Genomic DNA, 21874 nt, shown 5'->3' on the forward strand with positions numbered 1-21874 from the left:
GATTCCTAGTAGATATATGTGTGTATAGGATTCTGTAAATATGTGGGCAACAATTTGATAGCAAATCTAATTGGGGGTGGGAGAGGGATATAAGAAACAATGAATAAATCACCTAGGTCAGAATATGGTTGCTTCTGATAAAAGGTTTTTGAAAAAAGTCAGCATATAGAATAACTTGAAAATGTTACGGTACACAAAAGAGAGAGGTTCAAAGAAAATTCTGGGCTCAAAAGTAAATATTTTAAATGTATTTCCTATATGGTGTATAGTTTGCAGTATGATATGCTATCACTGTCTTTCAACTCTAATGTCTCAAATTATTTGGACTTTTGATAATACTATATCAAATATTAAAAATGATCAGATTATTTACATTTTATGGATGAACAAAAAATATGTCCTTGGTATATAATTTAAACTCCTCTTTTTTCCAACTTTCTCCTTGGAGAAAGTAAATTTCAGCATATTGAGGGAATCACAATTGCAATTCCGAAACAGCAAGTTTTCTAAGATATTTTCGTCAGAGAGTGGGTGCCCTTGTATCTCTTAGCAGCAGGCTAAAATAAATGGCCATACAAAATATATAACCTGTCTTTCTTTTCTTGAAACTGAATCCAGGCAGATATCATTGGATCTCTTCAAAAGAAACCCAAATAGAACATTTGCTGAATGTGATCATTAGAGGGAGAGGCAAATTCTCTTGAGTTTCAAATATATATAAAAATGATTCCATGAGCTGAACTTTAGTGAAGCTGCTAAACTCCAGGGACAATGAATATATGCTACAAAGTTTCAGAGGGGAAATTTAGAGATTTTTAAAAGAAACAAAAAAGAATCATACAATCATTGAATCTATCACTAATGACACAATGTAAAAAACTGTAAAATACAATCTGTAGATACTTGAGGGGAAGAAAACAAAACTAATGTCAGAATCTTGCACTCATCAGAAATAACATACGTCTCTTGAAAGGAGCAAAGAAAGACATTTCAATGGGTTTTATGGCAGAATGGGATGAAGATATCATCAAATCTTCCCTAAAAGCAATGATCAAGCTAGATACATTTAATATATATATATATATATATACATCAGCTTATAAAATATATATATATCAAATATAGATATATCTATATATAGATAGATATATCTATCTATATATATCAGAGCTCTGGTAACGATATACAAAGACACACAACAAATTTAAAAAGGTTTATACATGAAAACTACTAAACCTTTGTCCAAAACCATGTGAGACTATGGCATTCTTATCTGAGTCTTCCTTCATTCCCTTAACTCAGCCTCAGTGACTCAGTTATCCCACCAGAGACCAGTCATGAAAAACAAAACACCCCATCACTAAAGAGAGCCCATTGTGACCCTGGATCTCCAGATTCAGAGAGGAATATATTTTGTGAGATTGACAGTAACATCAGCAAGTTTAGAGAGAGTGAATGACAAAGGCCAGCAGATCCACTAGCCAGAGATTGTGATTATGTATGAGAAGCAATGGACCAGATTTAAATTTTGACAGATTAGCCAAAAATGTAAAAGAAAGATCCAGGAAATGAATAACAGTAAGGGGTTATAATAAACACACCACACATTCCTATGGTTGGCTGGAAGGCTGTGCTTTTGGGGGAGAAACTAGAGTGGGCCTCATCTATCCATACATTCCTGGCTAACTGGGAATGTGCCCAACTTCAGAAAATATACAAGATGGCCAGCTAAAGTGAGAGTGAGACATACCTGTGAAACACCTTGAATGCATTATTTCAACGCACACACACATGACCACCAGTAAGGGCGGTAGCCTTTAGACTCAAGATGTATAAGCACAACTTTTGCCTAATGATGACATGAACACTAAGCTATATAAACACAGAAGTGATCCCTAGGGACTCAGACTTAAAAATTTAGATTTAAATTCCACAAATTGATTAGAAATATCTGTGAACAAATGTCATGAGATTGCTCAGATTTAATCCAGGCAAGGTGCTAAACAATAACAACAACAAAAAAAGAGCAACAAAACAACCTTTGGAAGAAAACTTAGAATTCACTAAAAATATGGTATTTTAAATGACAATTTTTCAATGGAAAGTTAAGAGACAACAGAGTATATGACACACACACCAGTAAAATGCAGCCAATAGAAAGTGTTTGATATTAAAACTAGCAGACAAAGTTTTTAAAGCAGCTATTAAAAATACATTTAAAAAATGAAAACCATCTTCAAAGAATTAAAAAAAAAATGATCACAATGATTCAACATAGACAGAATGCCGGTAAAGAAAATAAACATTAAGAGAAACAAATGGAAATTCTGGAGTTGAAAAGTAAAAAGACTAAAATAAAAGATTTTCTAGAGGTTTTCAATAGAAGATTTGAAATGGCAGAAGAAGGCATCCACATACTTTAAGATACAGAGATAGAAATCTGAAGAACATAAAGAATGTAATATATATTATCTTTTTTCAGTAAATCAATGCCTCTGTTTGGAATCCTCAGTACCAGTTTTTTATATTTCTCAGACAGGTCTGCCTTCACACATCTTCCCTGAAACTAAAGGGCTTTTTTCAAACAGTGGTTAACCATTGCCATTTCATCTTCTCTTGTCTCCATCTCAATAAAAGCCTGACTTTTCATCCTCATCAATATGTAATTCTTTATTTTCCCATAAGGCTCAGCACGTTTGAGAACAGCACTATCAGAATAGCAAGAATGGGGCAAATTGCTGAGATGTATCACACGTCCAAGCTCTTGCCTTTGATCAAACTTCTGATCTGGCTTTCCTTCAGGTTTCTTTATTCTTTTATACTTCTGGGATAAATGAACTCCCACTGCCTTGCCTAATACTAACGCTGGTGTGGTTGTATAATAATCCACTGCAGCCTGAGCATCCTCTGTGGTTGCCATTTCAGTAAATGCCTCATTAATTTTATTTAGAATCAGATGATTTGAAATGACACCAAATGGTTCTACCAGCTGTAATAGCTGGTATCTCAAGTTTTTTCCTCTCTGAAAATCCATGATGTGAACAACTCTGCTAGTTTCCACTCTGCCATTTTGCATGTGTCTAGGTCTTTGCAGGTTTCCATTTCCAGCACCCAGATTTCCTCTTGGTCCAATTGCTGGTCCTCCAAGATGAAATGAGGGAGGTGGAGATCCCAGAATTCCTGGTGCTGTGTTTGAAGACTGCTGCAACATGAGTGGATCACCCACTGTGTGTTCTGTATCATTGACAGGATTCCATTCTGGGTAGATTTCAAGAAGAAGCTGGCATCGACGACTGTGGCTTGCTCCATTGATATGTTGACTTAACTCCTCATTAGAATGAACTGGCAAATCACATATAGAGCACAGATGGGTATAACCCTTCGGTAAGAGTCCATGAAAGTCTTTAATATTGCTGTTTGGAGGAGCGCCTCTCTTTTTCTCAAAGAGAGGTCTCTCTTGTAAGGGGCCAGGACCATGACCACATCCCATTCTCTCATACTCACTGTCAAATTTATGATAGTTATGCAAGGTCTCACCAAAAAAAGAATCATCCCTACACCTTTCTCCATCTTGTAATCTGTCATCTTTATAATCCATTCTGTCATAATAACCAGATTCTTGAGAATGACTTCCATGATCATAATGAAGCACCAGGTTGAGACTAGAACCACGATCATCAAAACTCTCTCTTCTAAAGTGCCTTTTTTTCTTCCAAATCATCCCTAGGTACTCTATATGGTGGCTCCCATGCAGCAGATCTGTCATCTCTACCATAACTCAAGGTAGGGCCTTCTTCAGTTCTCCTCCTTTTAAGCTGTGGAAGGATTTGGAGCAAATTCTCAGGAGTCATCTTGTCCTCTGGATAATGACTCAGTTCATCTAAGTCTCTAGCAGACAGACCAAAACTGGCCAAAATGTTACTGGCCTGGTCTGCATCTCCACGGTGTTAAGAAGATAAAGGGAGTAGACCTCTACTTCCAATGTTAAATATAGACGGTAAATTATGGGAAGAAGTACTAGCAGAAGACCGTGCACTATGAGCTCCTTGTTGATTCAATGAAGAACTCGTTCCAAGATTCATTAAACTAGCAAGGCGTGCAGTACCCTGGTTCATCCTTCCAAGAGATGCTGACATACTTAAAGACTGGGTAACAGCAGCAGGAAGGCCTATACCTACCGCAGACAGGTCACACCCATGACCCTGTGAGTCCCTACTGAGATATGACTGTTGGAATGACTTGGACATTGTAGAACTAGCTCTTGTCTATTTTATAGATTTAAAAAAAATTTTTTTTAAAGACGGCCAAAAAGAAAGTTCAAACTAGAAATCTAGGTAAACTTTGCTTCAAAAAATGGTATAGCCAAGAAAAAGGATCAATAACGACTGCAGAATCTTCTTCAAACTGAGAACCAGCAGTCAACTCTCTCCCAGCGAGCAGATCGCGGAGGCTCCCACAATCCCCCGCAGCAACGGCGCTGGTGAGAGGTGGCAGCAGTGGCTGCAGCCCAAGAACACTCCAAGTGACGGCAAAGAATCTCCAAGTGACAAGAAATCCAAGATGGTTCCCAGAAGACTGAAAGTTCAACCGAAGATAAAGAACAAGAAGTCCAGTGAAGATGGTGAGAAAGACACAAAGGATGACCAGACAGAGCAGGAACCGAATATGCTTCTTGAATCTGAAGATGAGCTACTTGTAGTTGAAGAAGCAGCAGCAGCAGCACTGCTAGAAAGTGGCAGCTTAGTGGGAGACAAGACTGATCTTGCTAATTTAGGTGATGTGGCTTCTGATGGAGAAAAGGAACCTTCAGATACTGTGAAAAATGATGCAAATGCTTCAGCAGCAGCAAAGAAAAAGCTTAAAAAGCATCGTTTCCCAGGGAGTATGGAAGGTTTTGTCACTCTAGATGAGGTTGGTGATGAGAAAGATTTGGAATTTCAGAAACTTCGTAAATCGGGCATGGCATTTAAATCTGGTGACAGAAATGATGATGGTTTGGTTGAAAATAAAGTGGACAAGATTGAGGAACTTGATCAAGAAAACGAAGCAGCATTGGAAAATGGAAGTAAAAATGAGGAAAACGCAGAACCAGGTGCTGAATCTGCTGAGAATGCTGATGATCCCAACAAAGATACAACTGAAAACGCAGATGGTCAAAGTGATGAGAACAAGGAGGACTATACAATCCCAGATGAGTGTAGAATTGGATCATATCAGCCCAATGTTCCTGTTGGTATAGACTGTGTGATACCTAAAACAGGGTTTTACTGTAAGCTGTGATCACTCTTTTATACAAATGAAGAAGTTGCAAAGAATACTCGTTGCATCCCCCTTCCTCATTATCAGAAATTAAAGAAATCTCTGAATAAATTGGCAGACAAATGCAGACAGAAGAAGGAAACTTAAGATGTGCAAGAAGATTTAATGATTTCAAAGAAAATAATGGTTCTTTGTTTTTAATGTTAACCTTTCTTAAATACAATACTGATAGAAGAAAACTATTGTACTCTTGTTTTAGTGGAGAAATAATAGATGTCTGTTCATGTGTGAAGTGTTATAGCAAAAAAAATACACATATGATTAAGTTAATGAATAGTTTTTGTTTTATCAGAATGGCAACAGACAAAAGTACTTTGCAGAGACCGACTTCCTAAGCTACTTAAGACAACTTGCACCACTAAGAAAAAAATGTAGAACCATTTGGAAAAATGAAATGTAGTAGTTCCGAGTTTGAAAGAAATGTCAACATTTTATTCCATTCAATAAATAACAAAACCAATAGTATTTTCATTACTTTCATCTGAAACATTCCATGTTTTAATCTGAGCTTTGCAGACTTTCATTTGGAGTTTGAACCTGTTTTGGTTGCATTTCATTTTTGGGGAACTTCATTAATGTGAGATTGGCAATTCAAATGCAGGTGCAGTTTTCTGTTAATGTTATTCTGTTGTTTAGGTAATAAGAAATATTAAGTAATTGGCTTTAGAATTTGTAATCTTTCCCCTGAGTTCCTGCTAGATTTCGTATTCTAGTAGTCAATGTATTTTCAGTGAAATGTAAAAATATTCCCGTTCTCTTTGACCAGTATTAATTTTTGAGATCTTATTGCTTGTCACTTGAATCCCATAATTGTCACACATCTCTAGTATAAGCAACATTTGATTTTTGAAGTGTGTAGACCCTCTCTTCATATTTTCATGATGTAATTTTACATTTCTGCATTTTAAACACAGTTTGGCCATAATCCTAGATGCATGCTTCTAATTCATGTACCTGCACATGTGACCTTTGTGAACAGAAATTTACATGCATAATTTGTGTTTGCTTGTAACGTTCTTGTTATATACTGCTTACATCTGTGGATTCAAGTTACTGAAGTGAATACTAGTAAAAAGAAAACCTTAGGCCATCTTCATTGGTTATACATGTTTGGAATGTTAACCAAAAAAAAAAAAAAAAGAAGATTATATATATTAAGAAAAATTAACAGTATTTCAGAAACCTGTGAGACAAAGAATCTAATTTTAAAAAGGGGCAAAGGATGGTCGGGAGCAGTGGCTCACGCCTGTAATCCCAGCACTTTGGGAGGCTGAGGCGGGAGGATCACGAGGTCAGGAGATCAGGCCATCCTGGCTAACACGGTGAAACCCTGTCTCTACTAAAACCACAAGGGGACCTGTAGTCCAGTATCAGGTGAGGCAGAGAATGGATGAACCAGGAGGCAGAGTTGCAGTCGAGTCCCCCCATCATAAAAAAAAAAAAAAAGGCAAAGGATATGAACAGTTCACTGGAGAAGATATCTCCATTTTGGTAAGCACATGAGAAGATGCTCAAAATCATCAATCATTAAAAAAAATGCAAATTCGAACTATAATGAGCTAGCATTATATACCCATAAGAATGAGACACAAGATACCTATTCTCATATGTTTAATACAAAAGACAAATATAATAAGTGTGAATAATGTAGAGAAACTACAACCTTCACTCTGCTTTTGGAAATATTCAGTGATTCAATCATCTTAAAAAGAGTTTCACATTTGTCCAAAAAAATTAAACATAAATTTACCATATAACCCTTAGTAAATGCCCCTTTATTCCATTTTTGGCATTTCTACAAGAGAAATAAAAGTATATGTCCATAGAACATTCTCGCATGTCAGTGTTTGTATTAGTCAAGGTTCTCTAGAGGGACAGAGCTAATAAGATGTATATGTATATGAAAGGGAGTTTATTAAGGAGGATTGACTCACATGACCACAAGGTAAAGTCCCATGATAGGCTGCTTGCAAGTTGAGGAGCAAGGAAGCCTGTAGTGGCTCACTCTGTATCCCAAAACTTCATAAGTACTGAAGCCAACAGTGCAGCCTTCAGTCTGTGGCCAAAGGACCGAGAGCCCCTGTTGGTGTTAAGTACAAGAGCCCAAAAGCAGAAGAACTTGGGGTCTGATGTTCGAGGGCAGGAGGCATCTGATGGGAGAAATATGAAAGCCAGAAGACTCAGCAAGTCTGTTATTCCATCTTCTCCTGCTTGCTTTATTGTAGCCATGCTGACAGCTGATTAGATGGTGCCCATCCGAATTCAGGGTGAGTCTGCCTCTCTCAGTCCACTGACTCAAATGTTAATCTCTTTGGAAATATCTCACAGACACACCTAGGAACAGTACTTTGCATCTTTCGATCCAATTAAGTTGACACTCAGTATTAACCATCGCGGTATCCAAAACAGTACCGTTTCTTACAGCTCCAAACAGGACATTATCCAAATTTTCATTAACTGGTAAGTGGATGAACAAAACATGGTGTAACTTAACAGTGGTGTATTATTAGGCATTGAAAAGAATAAATTATGCATACGTTGTGTTATATGAATGAATCTCAGAAACAATAACTGAAAGAGGCCAGGTGCAAAGGACTCTCATATGATACATTTCTATAAAATGTCCAGAAAGGCAGATTTATATAAACAAAAAGCAGATTAGGGGTTGCATCTGGTTGAGGATAGAAACAGGAACTGACTACAAAGGCACAGAAATGAACTTTTTTGTATGATGTCAATCTTCTAAAACTGGACTATGGAGATTATTTTGTAAATCTATAAATTTGCTAAAAGTCATTGATTTTCAATGAGTGGATTTTATGATATGTAAATTATACCTCAATCAAGATATATAAAAATGAAAACATCCAAATAAAAGGAAAACAATTTGAACATACCAGGACCCAGAATATAACTATTTAACATACTTTCTCTAAGAAAAATCATTAAAGATGTACATGCATGAAATGAAAATTCAGTCAGAAGAGAAATCCTGTGTGAAGGAAGAATAAATGACACAGGAGATTATGTAAAATGCCCCCCTCTGTTTTTTATATCTTTTCATTTATCTGTCTCTAGCCTTCTGTCCACTCATCCATCCACCTTTCCATCTATATCACTATATTAAACTCAATAGAGTACTTTCAATAATGCTGTATTTTTCTCCTATGACTACCTTCAAAAATACAGTTTCATATATTTCCTTACTCATTAGAGAAATCTTCAGCAGATCCTCTAGCTGCTGAATTACTTTCAACTACATAAATAGTCTAATAGGTATTAAAAAGTACACAAAAATCTCAATAAAAATGTAAGTCTCAAATCCACTTATAACTTCTCTATTTTATTTACTTCTTTTGAGTCAGGGTCTTGCTCTGTAACTCAGGCTGGAGTGGGGTGGCAAGATCAGGGCTCACTGCATCCTCCAACTCCCAAGCACGTGATAACATGCTCACCTAAATTTGTGGATTTTTGGTGGAGATGTGGTTTGGCCATATAGCTCAGACTGATCTCAGACTGAGATTGAGCTAGATCTGATCTCAGCCAGATTGCGACTCCTGGGCTCAAGCAATCCACCGGCCTTGGCCTCCCAAAGTGCTGGGATTAAGGTGTAAGTCACCACTCCCACTTTACTTAAAAGTTCTTAGCTTTTTTTCTTGTAAATTTGTTTGAGTTCATTGTAGATTCTGGATATTAGCCCTTTGTCAGATGAGTAGGTTGCAAAAATTTTCTCCCATTCTGTAGGTTGCCTGTTCACTCTGATGGTAGTTTCTTTTGCTGTGCAGAAGCTCTTTAGTTTAATGAGATCCCATTTGTCAATTTTGGCTTTTGTTGCCATTGCTTTTGGTGTTTTAGACATGAAGTCCTTGCCCACGCCTATGGCCTGAATGGTATTGCCTAGGTTTTCTTGTAGGATTTTAATGGTTTTAGGTCTAACATTTAAGCCTTTAATCCATCTTGAATTAATTTTTGTATAAGGTGTAAGGAAGGGATCCAGTTGCAGCTTTCTACATATGGCTAGCCAGTTTTCCCAGCACCATTTATTAAATAGGGAATCCTTTCCCCATTTCTTGTTTTTGTCAGGTTTGTCAAAGATCAAATAGTTGTAGATATGCGGCATCATTTCTGAGGGCTCTGTTCTGTTCCATTGATCTATATCTCTGTTGTGGTACCAGTACCATGCCATCAAAAAGTGGGCAAAGGACATGAACAGACACTTCTCAAAAGAAGACATTTATGCAGCCAGAAAACACATGAAGAAATGCTCATCATCACTGGCCATCAGAGAAATGCAAATCAAAACCACAGTGAGATACCATCTCACACCAGTTAGAATGGCCATCATTAAAAAATCAGGAAACAACAGGTGCTGGAGAGGATGTGGAGAAATAGGAACACTTTTACACTGTTGGTGGGACTGTAAACTAGTTCAACCATTGTGGAAGTCAGTGTGGCGATTCCTCAGGGATCTAGAACTAGAAATACCATTTGACCCAGCCATCCCATTACTGGGTATATACCCAAAGGAGTATAAATCATGCTGCTATAAAGACACATGCACACGTATGTTTATTGCGGCACTATTCACAATAGCAAAGACTTGGAACCAACCCAAATGTCCAACAACAATAGACTGGATTAAGAAAATGTGGCACATATACACCATGGAATACTATGCAGCCATAAAAAATGATGAGTTCGTGTCCTTTGTAGGGACATGGATGAAACTGGAAAACGTCATTCTCAGTAAACTATCGCAAGGACAAAAAACCAAACACCGCATGTTCTCACTCATAGGTGGGAATTGAACAATGAGAACTCATGGACACAGGAAGGGGAACATCACATTTCGGGTACTGTTGTGGGGTGGGGGGTGGGGGGGGGCAGGGACAGCATTAGGAGATATACCTAATGCTAAATGACGAGCTAATGGGTGCAGGAAATCAACATGGCACATGGATACATATGTAACAAACCTGCACATTGTGCACATGTACCCTAAAACCTAAAGTATAATAAAAGAAGTTAAATGAAAAAAAAAAAAAAAAAGTTCTTAGCAATTTAAGGATTATGGTAAGTATAAAATATACAAGTACTTAATTTAAAAATATTTTACTTTATTGAAGTTGTCTGGACTATTTTTGCATGTCAAATGCTTTTTGTCCTAGTGAGAACAGATCTCCTTATAAACAATTGTATATTTTTGAGTTTAATTGAGTTAAGTAGATGAGTATTTCATGATCAAACTGAGATTTTCTAGAAGGGATAGCCTCTCAATATTAGAAATTCAAACACATAATTTATTCCATCAAATTATTATTTTAAAAATAGAAACAATTAGAGCTGTCTGTATTCCATATATAGTAAAGCGTTAATGGTTCTTTAGAAATAACCTGTTTGTTTTAACCAGAGAGCAAATGAATCATCAGGGTATGACAAAAGCTAATAGCCTCTTTAGAATTTAGATAAAGCATGTGCTGAATGAGTCTCTTTGACATTCACTAGTTCCGTATCTAAGACCACTAGACACTGGTAATAACATAACTTAATTTTGTACAAAGCTTCAGCCTAAGAAAAAATATATACTGAATTATAGCAAAAGAGAAGAATGGGATCTACTGAAATATGTTCCTCCAGATTTTAAACTCAGTCTCAGCTTCAGACCTACGCTTTTGTTATAGATTTTACTGGGTTTAATGGAGAAACCAAAGTTTAAAGACGCATTGTTTTTGTTATCTACTTTGGCATAACAAATGTACCCAAAACATAGAGGCTTAAAAAATCCATCTATTATCTCCCAATTTCAATGGTTAGGAATCCAGACATGATTTAGCTGGGGACTCTGTTTTAAGGTTTCTCACAAGGATACAAATATAACGTTGGCTGGGCTATGATCTCATTAAAAGTCACAGTAAGCTTGCTCATATGGTTGTTATTCCTCAAGGGTTATTGTAATTAAGGACACAATTCCTCACTGGCTGTTGGCCAGAGGCCACCCTAAGTTCCTTGTGTTGTGGATCTCACCATACAAACAGTGTGATATAGAAAGTGTGAGCAAACAGAGGTACAGTTTTTATAGACATGTTTCAGAAGTGAAGTGACACTTTTGTCATATTTTATTTTTAAAAGCAAGTCACTAGGTCTGGCCCACACAGGAGTGGAGTGGAATGTGTGAGTGTATTGGATACCAAAAAGTAAGCAAGAATTATTGGGAGTCATTTTGAAGCTGATTAGCATAAGCCCCTGTGATAATAAAATTTTGTACCTATTTCCTAGGCATTCTTGGTACCCTGTATCTGGATAAAGTGTCTTTGTCCATGTGGACTGCTATAGCAAAAATACCACAGACTGGGTGGCTTATAAACAGAAACTTACATCTCATAGTTCTTGAGGCTAGGGAGTCCAAGAACAAGGTTTCAGCAGGTTTGGTGTTTGGTGAGGGCGTGCTTCCTAGTTCACACATGAGTATCTTCTCACTAGATCCTCACATTACAGAAGGGGAAAGCCAGCTTTTAACTCAACTTATAGAAGTTAATTTTCATATTTATTAAAGTAGTAATTTCATTATATGTACTTATATTCATATCCAATTAATAGTTTAAAATTTTTATCATGAATTGATTTTTTGAAATTAATTCAAATACTATACTTCTATCATGATTTTTCCCAAATTGTTTTCCTCTCTTTGATTTGATCTATCTAAAAGACTCATTATTATTTTTTGAAATCTATAATTTTTCAATCTCTTATTTATTCACTTTTATGATATAGGACTTGTATTTACAAATGATTGTGTTCAATCAGAAAAGTTATACTTCAATAATGTACTCAATGGGCTGGCCTAATAGGAACAGCTCTGGTCTGCAGCTCCCAGAGAGATTGATGCAGAAGGCAGGTGATTTCTGCATTTACAACTGAGGTACCCAGATCATCTCATTGGGACTGGCTGGATAATGGGTGCAGCCTATGGAGGGGGAGTCAAAGCAGGGTGGGGTGTCGCCTTACTCAGGAATCATAAGGGGTCGGGGGATTTCCCTCCCCCAGACAAGGGAAGCCATGAGGGACTGTACTGGGAGGAGCGGTGCACTCTGACACAGATACTGCGCTTTTCCCACGGTCTTCACAACCAGCAGTCCAGGAGATTCCCTCCGGTGCCTACACCACCAGGGCCCTGGGTTTCAAGCACAAAACTGGGCAGCAATTTGGGCAGACACTGAGCTAGCTGTAGGAGTCTGTTTGTTTGTTTTCATACCCCAGTGGCACCTGGAATGCCAGCAAGACAGAGCCGTTCACTTCCCTGGAAAGGGGACTGAAGCCAGGGAGCCAAGTGGTCTGGCTCAGCAGGTCCCATCTCCACGGAGCCCAGCAAGCTAAGATACAATAGCTTGAAATTCTCACTGCCAGCACAGCAGTATGAAGTCAACCTGGGACGCTAAAGCTTGGTAGGGGGATGGGGTATTCAGCATTGCTGAGGCTTGAGTAGGTGGTTTTACCTTCACAGTATAAATAAAGCTGCCGGGAAGGTCCAACTGGCTGGAGCCCACTGCAGTTCAGCAAGGCCGCTGTGGCCAGACAGCCTCTCTAGATTCCTCCTCTCTGGGCAGGGAATCTCTGAAAAAAAAGGAAGCAGCCTTAGTCAGGGAAGTATAGATCAAATCCCATCTCCCTGGGACAGAGCACTTGGGAGAAGGGATGGCTGCGGCCCAGCTTCAGCAGACTTAAACATCCCTGCCTGACAGCTCTGAAAAGAGCAGCAGATCTCTTAGCACAGCTCTGATAAGGGACTGACTGCCTCCTCAAGTGGGTCCGTGACCCCCATGTATTCCGACTTAGAGACATCTCCCAGTAAGGGCCAACAGATACCTCATACAGGAGAGCTGTAGCTGGCATCTGGCAGGTGGCCCTCTGGAAGGAAGCTTCCAGAGGTAGAAACAGGCAACAATCTTTGCTGTTCTGCAGCTTCTGCTGGTGATACCCAGGCAAACAGGGTCTGGAGTGGACCTCCAGCGAAATCCAGCAGACCTGCAGCAGAGGGGTCTGACTGTTAGGAGGAAAACTAACAAACAGAAAGGAATCGTATCAACATAAACAAAAAAGACGTCCACTCAGAGACCCCATCCAAAGGCCACCAACATTGAAGACCAAAGGTAGATAAATCCATGAAGATGGGGTGAAACAAAAAGGTTAAAAATTCTAAAAGCCAGAACATCTCTTCTCCTCCAAAGGACCACAACTCCTCACCAGCAAGGAGACAAAACTGAGCAGAGAATGAGTTTGACGAATTGACAGAAGTAGGCTTCAGAAGGTGGATAATAACAAACTCCTCCAAGCTAAAGGAGCATGTTCTAACCCAATGCAAGGAAGCTAAGAACCTTGAGAATAGGTTAGCTGAATTGCTAACCAGAATAACCAATTTAGAGAAGAACATAAATGACCTGATGGAGCTGAAAAACACAGCACGAGAACTTTGTGAAGCATACACAAGTATCAATAGCCGAATTGATCAAGCAGAAGAAAGGATATCAGAGATTTAAGATCACTCAATGAAATAAAATGAGAAAACAAGATTAGAGAAAAAGAGTGAAAATAAATGAACGAAGCCTCCCAAGAAATATGGGACTATGTGAAAAGACCAAATCTACATTTGATTGGTGTACCTGAGAGTGATGCAGAGAATGGAACCAAGTTGTAAAACACTCTTCAGGATATTATCCGGGAGAACTTCCCAAACCTAGCAAGGCAGGCCAACATTCAAATTCAGGAAATACAGAGAACACCACAAAGATACTCCTCGAGAAGAGCAACTCCAAGACACATAATTGTCAGATTCACCAAGGTTGAAATGAAGGAAAAAATGTTAAGGGCAGCCAGAGAGAAAGGTCTGGTTACCCACAAAGGGAAACCCATCAGACTAACAGTGGATCTCTTGGCAGAAACTCTACAAGCCAGAAGAGAGTGGGGGCCAATATTTAACATTCTTAAAGAAAAGAATTTTCAACCCAGAATTTCATATCCCGCCAAACTAAGCTTCATAAGCGAAGGAGAAATAAAATCCTTTATAGAAAAGCAAATGCTGAGAGAATTGTCACCACCAAGCCTGCCTTATAAGAGCTCCTGACGGAAGCACTAAACATGGAAAGGAACAACTGACACCAGCCACTGCAAAAACATACCAAATTGTAAAGACCATCGACACTATGAAAACACTGCATCAACTAATGGGCAAAATAACCAGCTAGCATCATAATGGTAGGATCAAATTCACACATAACAATATTAACCTTAAATGTAAACTGGCTAAATGCCCCAGTTGAAAGACACAGACTGGCAAATTAGATAAAGAGTCAAGACCCATGTGTGTGCTGTATTCAGGAAACCCATCTCAAATGCAAAGACACACATAGGCTCAAAATAAAGGGATGGAGAAAGATTTACCAATAAAGGGATAGAGAAATATTTATGAATCCCAGATTCATTAAGCAAGTTCTTAGAGACCTACAAAGAGATTCAGACTCACACACAATAATAGTAGGAAACTTTAACACCCCACTTTCAATATTAGACACATCAATGAGACAGAAAATTAACAAGGATATCCAGGACTTGAACTTAGCTCTTGACCAAGCAGACCTAATAGACACCTACAGAACTCTCCACCCCAAATCGACAGAATATACATTCTTTTCAGCACCACATTACACTTACTCTAAAATTGACCACATAATTGGAAGTAAAACACTCCCCAGCAAATGTAAAATAATGGAAATCATAACAAACCATCTCTCAGACCACAGCACAATCAAATTAGAACTCAAGATTAAGAAACTCACCCAAAACCACACAACTCTATGGAAACTGATCAACCTGCTCCTGAATGACTTACTGGGTAAATAACAAAATTAAGATAGAAATAAAGATGTTCTTTGAAACCAATGAGAAAAAGACACAACATACCAGAATCTGTGGGACACATATAAAGCAGTGTGTAGAGGGAAATTTATAGCACTAAATGCCCAGAATGGAAAACAGGAAAGATCTAAAATCGACACCCTAACATGACATTTAAAAGAACTAGAGAAGCAGGAGCAAACAAATTCAAAAGCTAGCCAAGGCAAGAAATAACTAAGATTAGAGGAGAACTGAAGGAGATAGAGACACAGAAAACTCTTCAAAAAAATCAATGAATCCAGGAGCTGGCTTTTTGAAAAGATCAACAAAATAGACCACTGGCCAGACAAACAAAACAGAAAATTGAGAAGAATCAAATAGATGCAATAAAAAATGATAAAGGGGATATCACCACTAGTCCCACAGAAATACAAACTACCATCAGAGAATACTTTAAACACCTCTATGCAAATAAACTAGAAAATCTAGAAGAAATGGATAAGTTCCTGGACACATACACCCTCCCAAGACTAAACCAAGAAGAAGCCGAATCCCTTAATAGACCAATAACAAGCTCTGAAACTGAGGCAGCAATTAATAGCCTACTGACCAAAAAAAGTCCAGAACCAGATAGATTCACAGCCAAATTCTACCAGAGATACAAAGAGGAGCTGGTACCATTCCTTCTGAAACTATTCCAAACAATAGAAAAAGAGGGAATCCTCCCTATTTTATGAGGCCAGCATCATCCTAATATGAAAAACCTGGCAGAAACACAACAACAACAAAAAAGAAAACTTCAGGCCAATATCACTGATGAACATTGATGTTAAAATCCTCAATAAAATACCGGCAAACTGAATCCAGCAGCACATCAAAAATCTTGTTCACCGTGATCAAGTCGGCTTCATCCCAGGCATGCAAGGCTGGTACAACATACACAAATCAATAAAACTAATTAATTACATAAACAAAACCAATGACAAAAACCACATGATCATCTCAATAGATGCAGAAAAGGCCTTCAACAAAATTCACCAGCCCTTCATGCTAAAAACTCTCAATAAATTACGTATTGATGCAACTTGTCTCAAAATAATAAGAGTTATTTATGACAAATCCATAGCCAATATCACAGAGAAAGGGCAAAAGCTGGAAGCATTCACTTGGAAAACCACCACAAGAAAAGGATTCCCTCTCTCACCACTCCTATTCCAACATAGTGTTGGAAGTTCTGGCCAGGGCAATCAGGCAAGAAAAAGAAATCAAGTGTATTAAACTAGGAAAAGAGGAAGTCAAATTGTCTCTGTTTGCAGATGACATGATTGTATATTTAGAAACCCCATTGTCTCATCCTCAAATCTCCTTAAGCTGATAAGCAACTTCAGCCATCTCAGAATACAACATCAATGTGCCAAAATCACAAGCATTCCTATACACCAATAACAGACAAACAGAGAGCCAAATCAGGAGTGAACTCCCATTCGCAACTGCTGCAAAGACAATAAAATACCTAGGAATACAATTTACAAGAGATATGAAGGAAGTCTCAAAAGAGAACTACAGACCACTGCTCAAGGAAATAAGAGTGGACAAAAACAAATGGAAGAACATTCCATGCTCATGGATAGGAAGAATCAATATCTTGAAAATGACCATACTGCCCAAAGTAATTTATAGATTCATTGCTATCCCCATCAAGCTACCATTGACTTTCTTCACAGAATTGGAAAAAAAAAAAAAAAAAAAAACTACTTTAAATTTCATATGGAACCAAAAAAGAGCCAGCACAGCCAAGACAATCCTAAGCACAAAGAACAAAGCTGGAGGCATCATGCTACCTGACTTCAACCTATACAACAAGGCTACAGTAACAAAAATACCATGTTACTTGTACCATAACAGATATATAGACCAATGGAACAGAACAGAGGCCTCAGAAATAACACCTCACATCTACAACCATCTGATCTTTGACAAACCTGACAAAAACAAGCAATGAGGATAGGATTCCCTATTTAATAATGGTGTTGGGAAAACTGGCTAGCCGTATGCAGAAGGCTGAAACTGGACCCTTCCCTTACACCTTACACAAAAAATTTACTCAAGATGGATTAGTGACTAACACAAGACCAGTAAGACATAAAACCACAAAATCTCTAGAAGAAATCCTAGGCAATACCATTCAGGACATAGTCATAGGCAAAGACTTCATGACTAAAACACCAAAGCAATGGCAATGAATGTCAAGATTGACAAATGGATGTAATTAAACTAAGGAGTCTCTGCACAGCAAAAGAAACTAGAGTGAACAGGCAACCTGCAGAATGGGAGAAAAATTTTGCAATCTATACATCTGACAAAGGGTTAATATTCGGAATCTACAGAGAACTTAAATTTACAAGACAAAATCAAATGACCCCATCAAAAAGTAGGCAAAGGATATGAACAGACACGTCTCAAAAGAAGACATCAGTGCAGCCAACAAACATATGAAAAAAAGCCCATCATCATAGATCATTAGAGAAATGCAAATCAAAACCGCAGCGAGATACCAACTCATGCCAGTTAGAATGGTGATCATTAAAAAGTCAGGAAACAACAGATGATGGAGAGGATGTGGAGAAACAGGATGCTTTTACACTATTGGTGGGAGTGTAAATTAGTTCAACCATTGTGGAAGAAAATGTGGTGATTCCTCAGGATCTAAAACTAAAAATACCATTTGACCCAGCAATCCCATTACTGGGTATATATCCAAAGGATTATAAAACGTTCCACTATAAAGACACATGCACATGTATGTTTATTGTGGCACTGTTCACAATAGCAAAGACTTGGAACCAACCCAAATGCCCATCAATGATAGACTGAGTAAAGAAAGTGTGGCCCATATACACCATGGAATACTATGTAGCCATAAAAAAGGATGAGTTCGTGTCTTTTGTAGGGACATGGACGAAGCTGGAAACCATCATTCTCAGCAAACTAACACAAGAACAGAAAACCAAACACCACATGTTCTTACTCATAAGTGGGAATTGAACAGTGAGAACACATGGACACAGGGAGAGGAACATCACATACTGGGGCCTGTTGGGAGGTGGGGAGCTAGGAGAGGGATAGTATTAGGAGGAATACCTAATGTAGATGAAGAGTTGATGGTTGCAACAAACCACCATGGCATGTGTATACCTAGGTAACAAACCTGCACATTCTGCACATGTACCCCAGAACTTAAAGTATAAACAATAATAATAATAATAATAATAATAATAATATACCCAATGCTATATGCTATATACTTTTTTCTTCTTCTTTTTTTTTTTTTTTTTTTTGAGATGGAATCTCATTCTGTCGCCCAGGTTGGAGTGCATTGGCGCGATCTGGGTTCACTGTAAGCTCCACCTCCCAGATTCACACCATTCTCCTGCCTCAGCCTCCCGAGTAGCTGGGACTACAGGTGCCTGCCACCATGCCTGGCTAATTTTTTTGTTTTTTTTTAGTAGAGACGGGTTTTCACCATGCTAGCCAGGATGGTCTCGATCTTCTGACCTCGTGATCTGCCTGCCTCAGCTTCCCAAAGTGCTGGGATTACAGGCATGAGCCACTGCATCCGGCCTGCTCTAATTTTTAAAATGTATTTCAATACTTAAAAAAATTGTTATTTTTAATTTTTATGGGTACATAATAGACATAAATATTCACGTGGCATGCAAGCTACTTTGATACAAGCAATCACTCAAATTAGATTGTATGTTAACACACTATAAACCTTTTGTTTCCTTCAATGGATATTTAGATGCTTCTCAACTATAAAATACATCAATAGACATCTGCATGTATCGTCAATATAACTATGTAAATATTATTGAATTTTAGTTTTCTTGCTTACAAATGGAAACAATATCTAACTGAATAATAAAAATATTTGATTATAATCTACCAAGTTTATGTCTAAATCCACTTACAAAAATATGTCTAGATTTACCAATTTCAAAGGCATTGGTTATTATGGTCCTAGATCTAGATTAAATTTGGTCTTTAAATTGATAATTTAGTTATTACCAATGTATATAATACTGATAACAGAATATATAAAGATAATCAGGTAGAAGAGAGACAAAAATTAGCCCAAGACATAGAAGTGGTGGTACATGATAAATGTGTAAGAAGGTCTATTTTGCTCAAAATTTAGAAAAAATGTAAGCTAGAAATATTTAGAAACCAGAAAAGACAATGAGATAAATTTTAAAAGGAAACAAGAGGTAAATATCTGGTATGAATAAAACCAAAACAGGGAAAATATTCAAAATTTGATCCTTTGAATGATTGGATCAACAAGCTTAAAGAGAGAGATGACAAAAAATATAATGAGAAAAATAAAGACAATCAATTATAAGAAGAAAGACATCAAATATTGTGGTAATAAATTTGAAAAACTACAGGAAATTGATGCCTTAGCAAAATATAAGTAACCAAATTTGACCCAAGACAAACCAGTATCCTTAAATTGGTAATTAGATTTGGAAATGTATATAGTCAAAGTCAATATTTTAAAACAGGCACTTTGAATAGATACTTACATAGCTGAGTTCATATGATCTGGTAAAGAATAGATAATTCAACATTACTTCAATGATCCAGAACAGCAAAATATGCATAACTCTCCATTCAATATTTTCAATTTTGAAAAACCAACATATATAGTTAGTAGAATGACTGATAATTATACTAAATGAGAAAAATGGCTATATTTTGCTTATGCCTATAAATACAAATATTTTAGTTAAATATTAGCAAGTAATTTATAATCATAATATTCTATTTTTTTACTAAGAAGATGCGCTTCTTAATAGGACACCCCAAATATAGCAGCTCAACAACAATAAATGTGTACTTTTCTTATATTAAATTGTGCTGCTCAAGTAGGTCCTTTAGTGAAATAGACAAGCAGGACAGCTATGCCCTCCATAACACATAGCTTGTGGAGCTTACCAGATATTATTTGTAGCCAGTGGGACAGGAAAAGAGAAAACTAGGACAAGAAGCTTGTTTTTTAATGAAATCAACTAAAAATTGAACATACTATTTTACTCATTGTCCATTAGCCTGTATTCTGTCCTAAAAACACAGTTAGCTGAAGGAAAGATTAAATAAATGTAGTGTTTGGCCAGATGGCCAATTTCACAGTTTTAACTCTATGGGTTCCATTACCAAAAAGAAAGAAATGTAGACTAGATAACAATGAAAATTATTTTTTGTCACAAAAACTGAGTGGATTTTATTCTAGGAATGCAAAGGTGGTTCAAATTTTATTTAAATATTTAATTACACCCTCAAAGTGTAACTAGTAAAAACAACATATCATATTGACTAATTTAATGTTGAATTCATGACTGAGCACCTCATATGAACCCTTAGTGTCAGAAGATATCTTACTATATTTTACTAAACCATTTACTCTCTACTCTCATATATAACTATTTTCTAGTTTGTACTATCTTCAAAAACTTTCAAGAGTTCCCTCCATTTCAAATATCAATAACCTTGCTATGTATTTCATGGAGAAAATACATTAGCAGAAAACTTTCTCATCTTTTGCCAGCAACCTTTCAATTATGTGTAACTATACAATACATACTTGTCTGTTTTCCCATTACAGTACATGATTCTCACTGTAGAGTACTTTTATTTTTAGTTCCAGGTAATGCTATCTTTTTCTACCTGTATTCACTTCTTCAATGACTTCATCTAAGCTCATAGCTTTAAAAATTACCTCCGTGGGAAAACCAATGCACCTGTATAAACAACTAGAGAAAAAGCAGGGAAAATACAAAAGAAAAAAAACCACAAACATTATTTAGGATCATCAAAATCTCTGGAAGTAAGGAAGGCTACCAAATCTAAAATTCCAGAGAGGGGAAATTCTGTCAAAAAAGCTACATCCACTTATTTGAGGGAAACATTTTTGTGTCCTGGACGTGAGCAAAATGTTTAAGATGAGGATCATTTCTGGAAAACAGAGATACAAGCAGAGATTTAGGATGTAATGTGAAAATGAAGAGATAAATTTAGAGATCCAACGAGATGCAGATATAAATAAACAATTAATAGAAGATATTCAAACTAAACAATATAGAGAAAATACAGAAAAGTATGTGAGAGACAATTATGACACATTGAAAAATATCTAACCATATTCATAGTTTTTCTGCTTCTGACACACTAATATTTTGTTTTTCTTGAAAATCACCAGGTCCCTCAACATAATTTAAAAATTTTCTATGCTATCTACTTTTTTTATTTCAAATGAATAAAATTACAAGAATATTGACTATTGCTATTTTATGTATCTCTGTTTAGGATGTACAACTAAATGCAATAAGTCAAAAACAAGAAATTTGTACAGATATTGGCACATACCAAAAAAAAAAAGTCTATTTAGTGATCACACACTTGAACATCTAGAAAATCTTACAACAGACAAAAAAAAAGTATGTTATTATTAAGAGAATTTGTCAAAGGACTGGGTATAAAATAAATCTTAAAAAATCAATAGCTAATATTCCAAAGTAACACAATGCATATTTTTAGAGCAAATATTAAGAGATTGCCCACACTAAACAAGGTACTTTTCTAGGTACTTGCGAAATATCATTGAAGA

At 37.0% G+C, this 21874-nt stretch overlaps 1 protein-coding gene and 1 pseudogene across 1 annotated transcript; one reads left to right on the forward strand and one right to left on the reverse strand.

Moving 5' to 3' along the window:
* Positions 1–2419: 2419 nt before the first annotated feature.
* On the reverse strand, positions 2420–4247 carry LOC116467956 (matrin-3-like). Its single transcript, XM_032755241.2, is given in 2 exon segments — positions 2420–3715; positions 3717–4247. Coding segments are annotated over 2 exon segments (1827 nt in total).
* Positions 4248–4488: 241 nt separating this feature from the next.
* LOC116467957 (matrin-3-like) lies at positions 4489–5413 on the forward strand (annotated as a pseudogene).
* Positions 5414–21874: the final 16461 nt, after the last annotated feature.

Source organism: Hylobates moloch, unplaced genomic scaffold (assembly GCF_009828535.3).
Source record: "Hylobates moloch isolate HMO894 unplaced genomic scaffold, HMol_V3 SCAFFOLD_5, whole genome shotgun sequence".
Classification (NCBI taxonomy): domain Eukaryota; kingdom Metazoa; phylum Chordata; class Mammalia; order Primates; family Hylobatidae; genus Hylobates; species Hylobates moloch.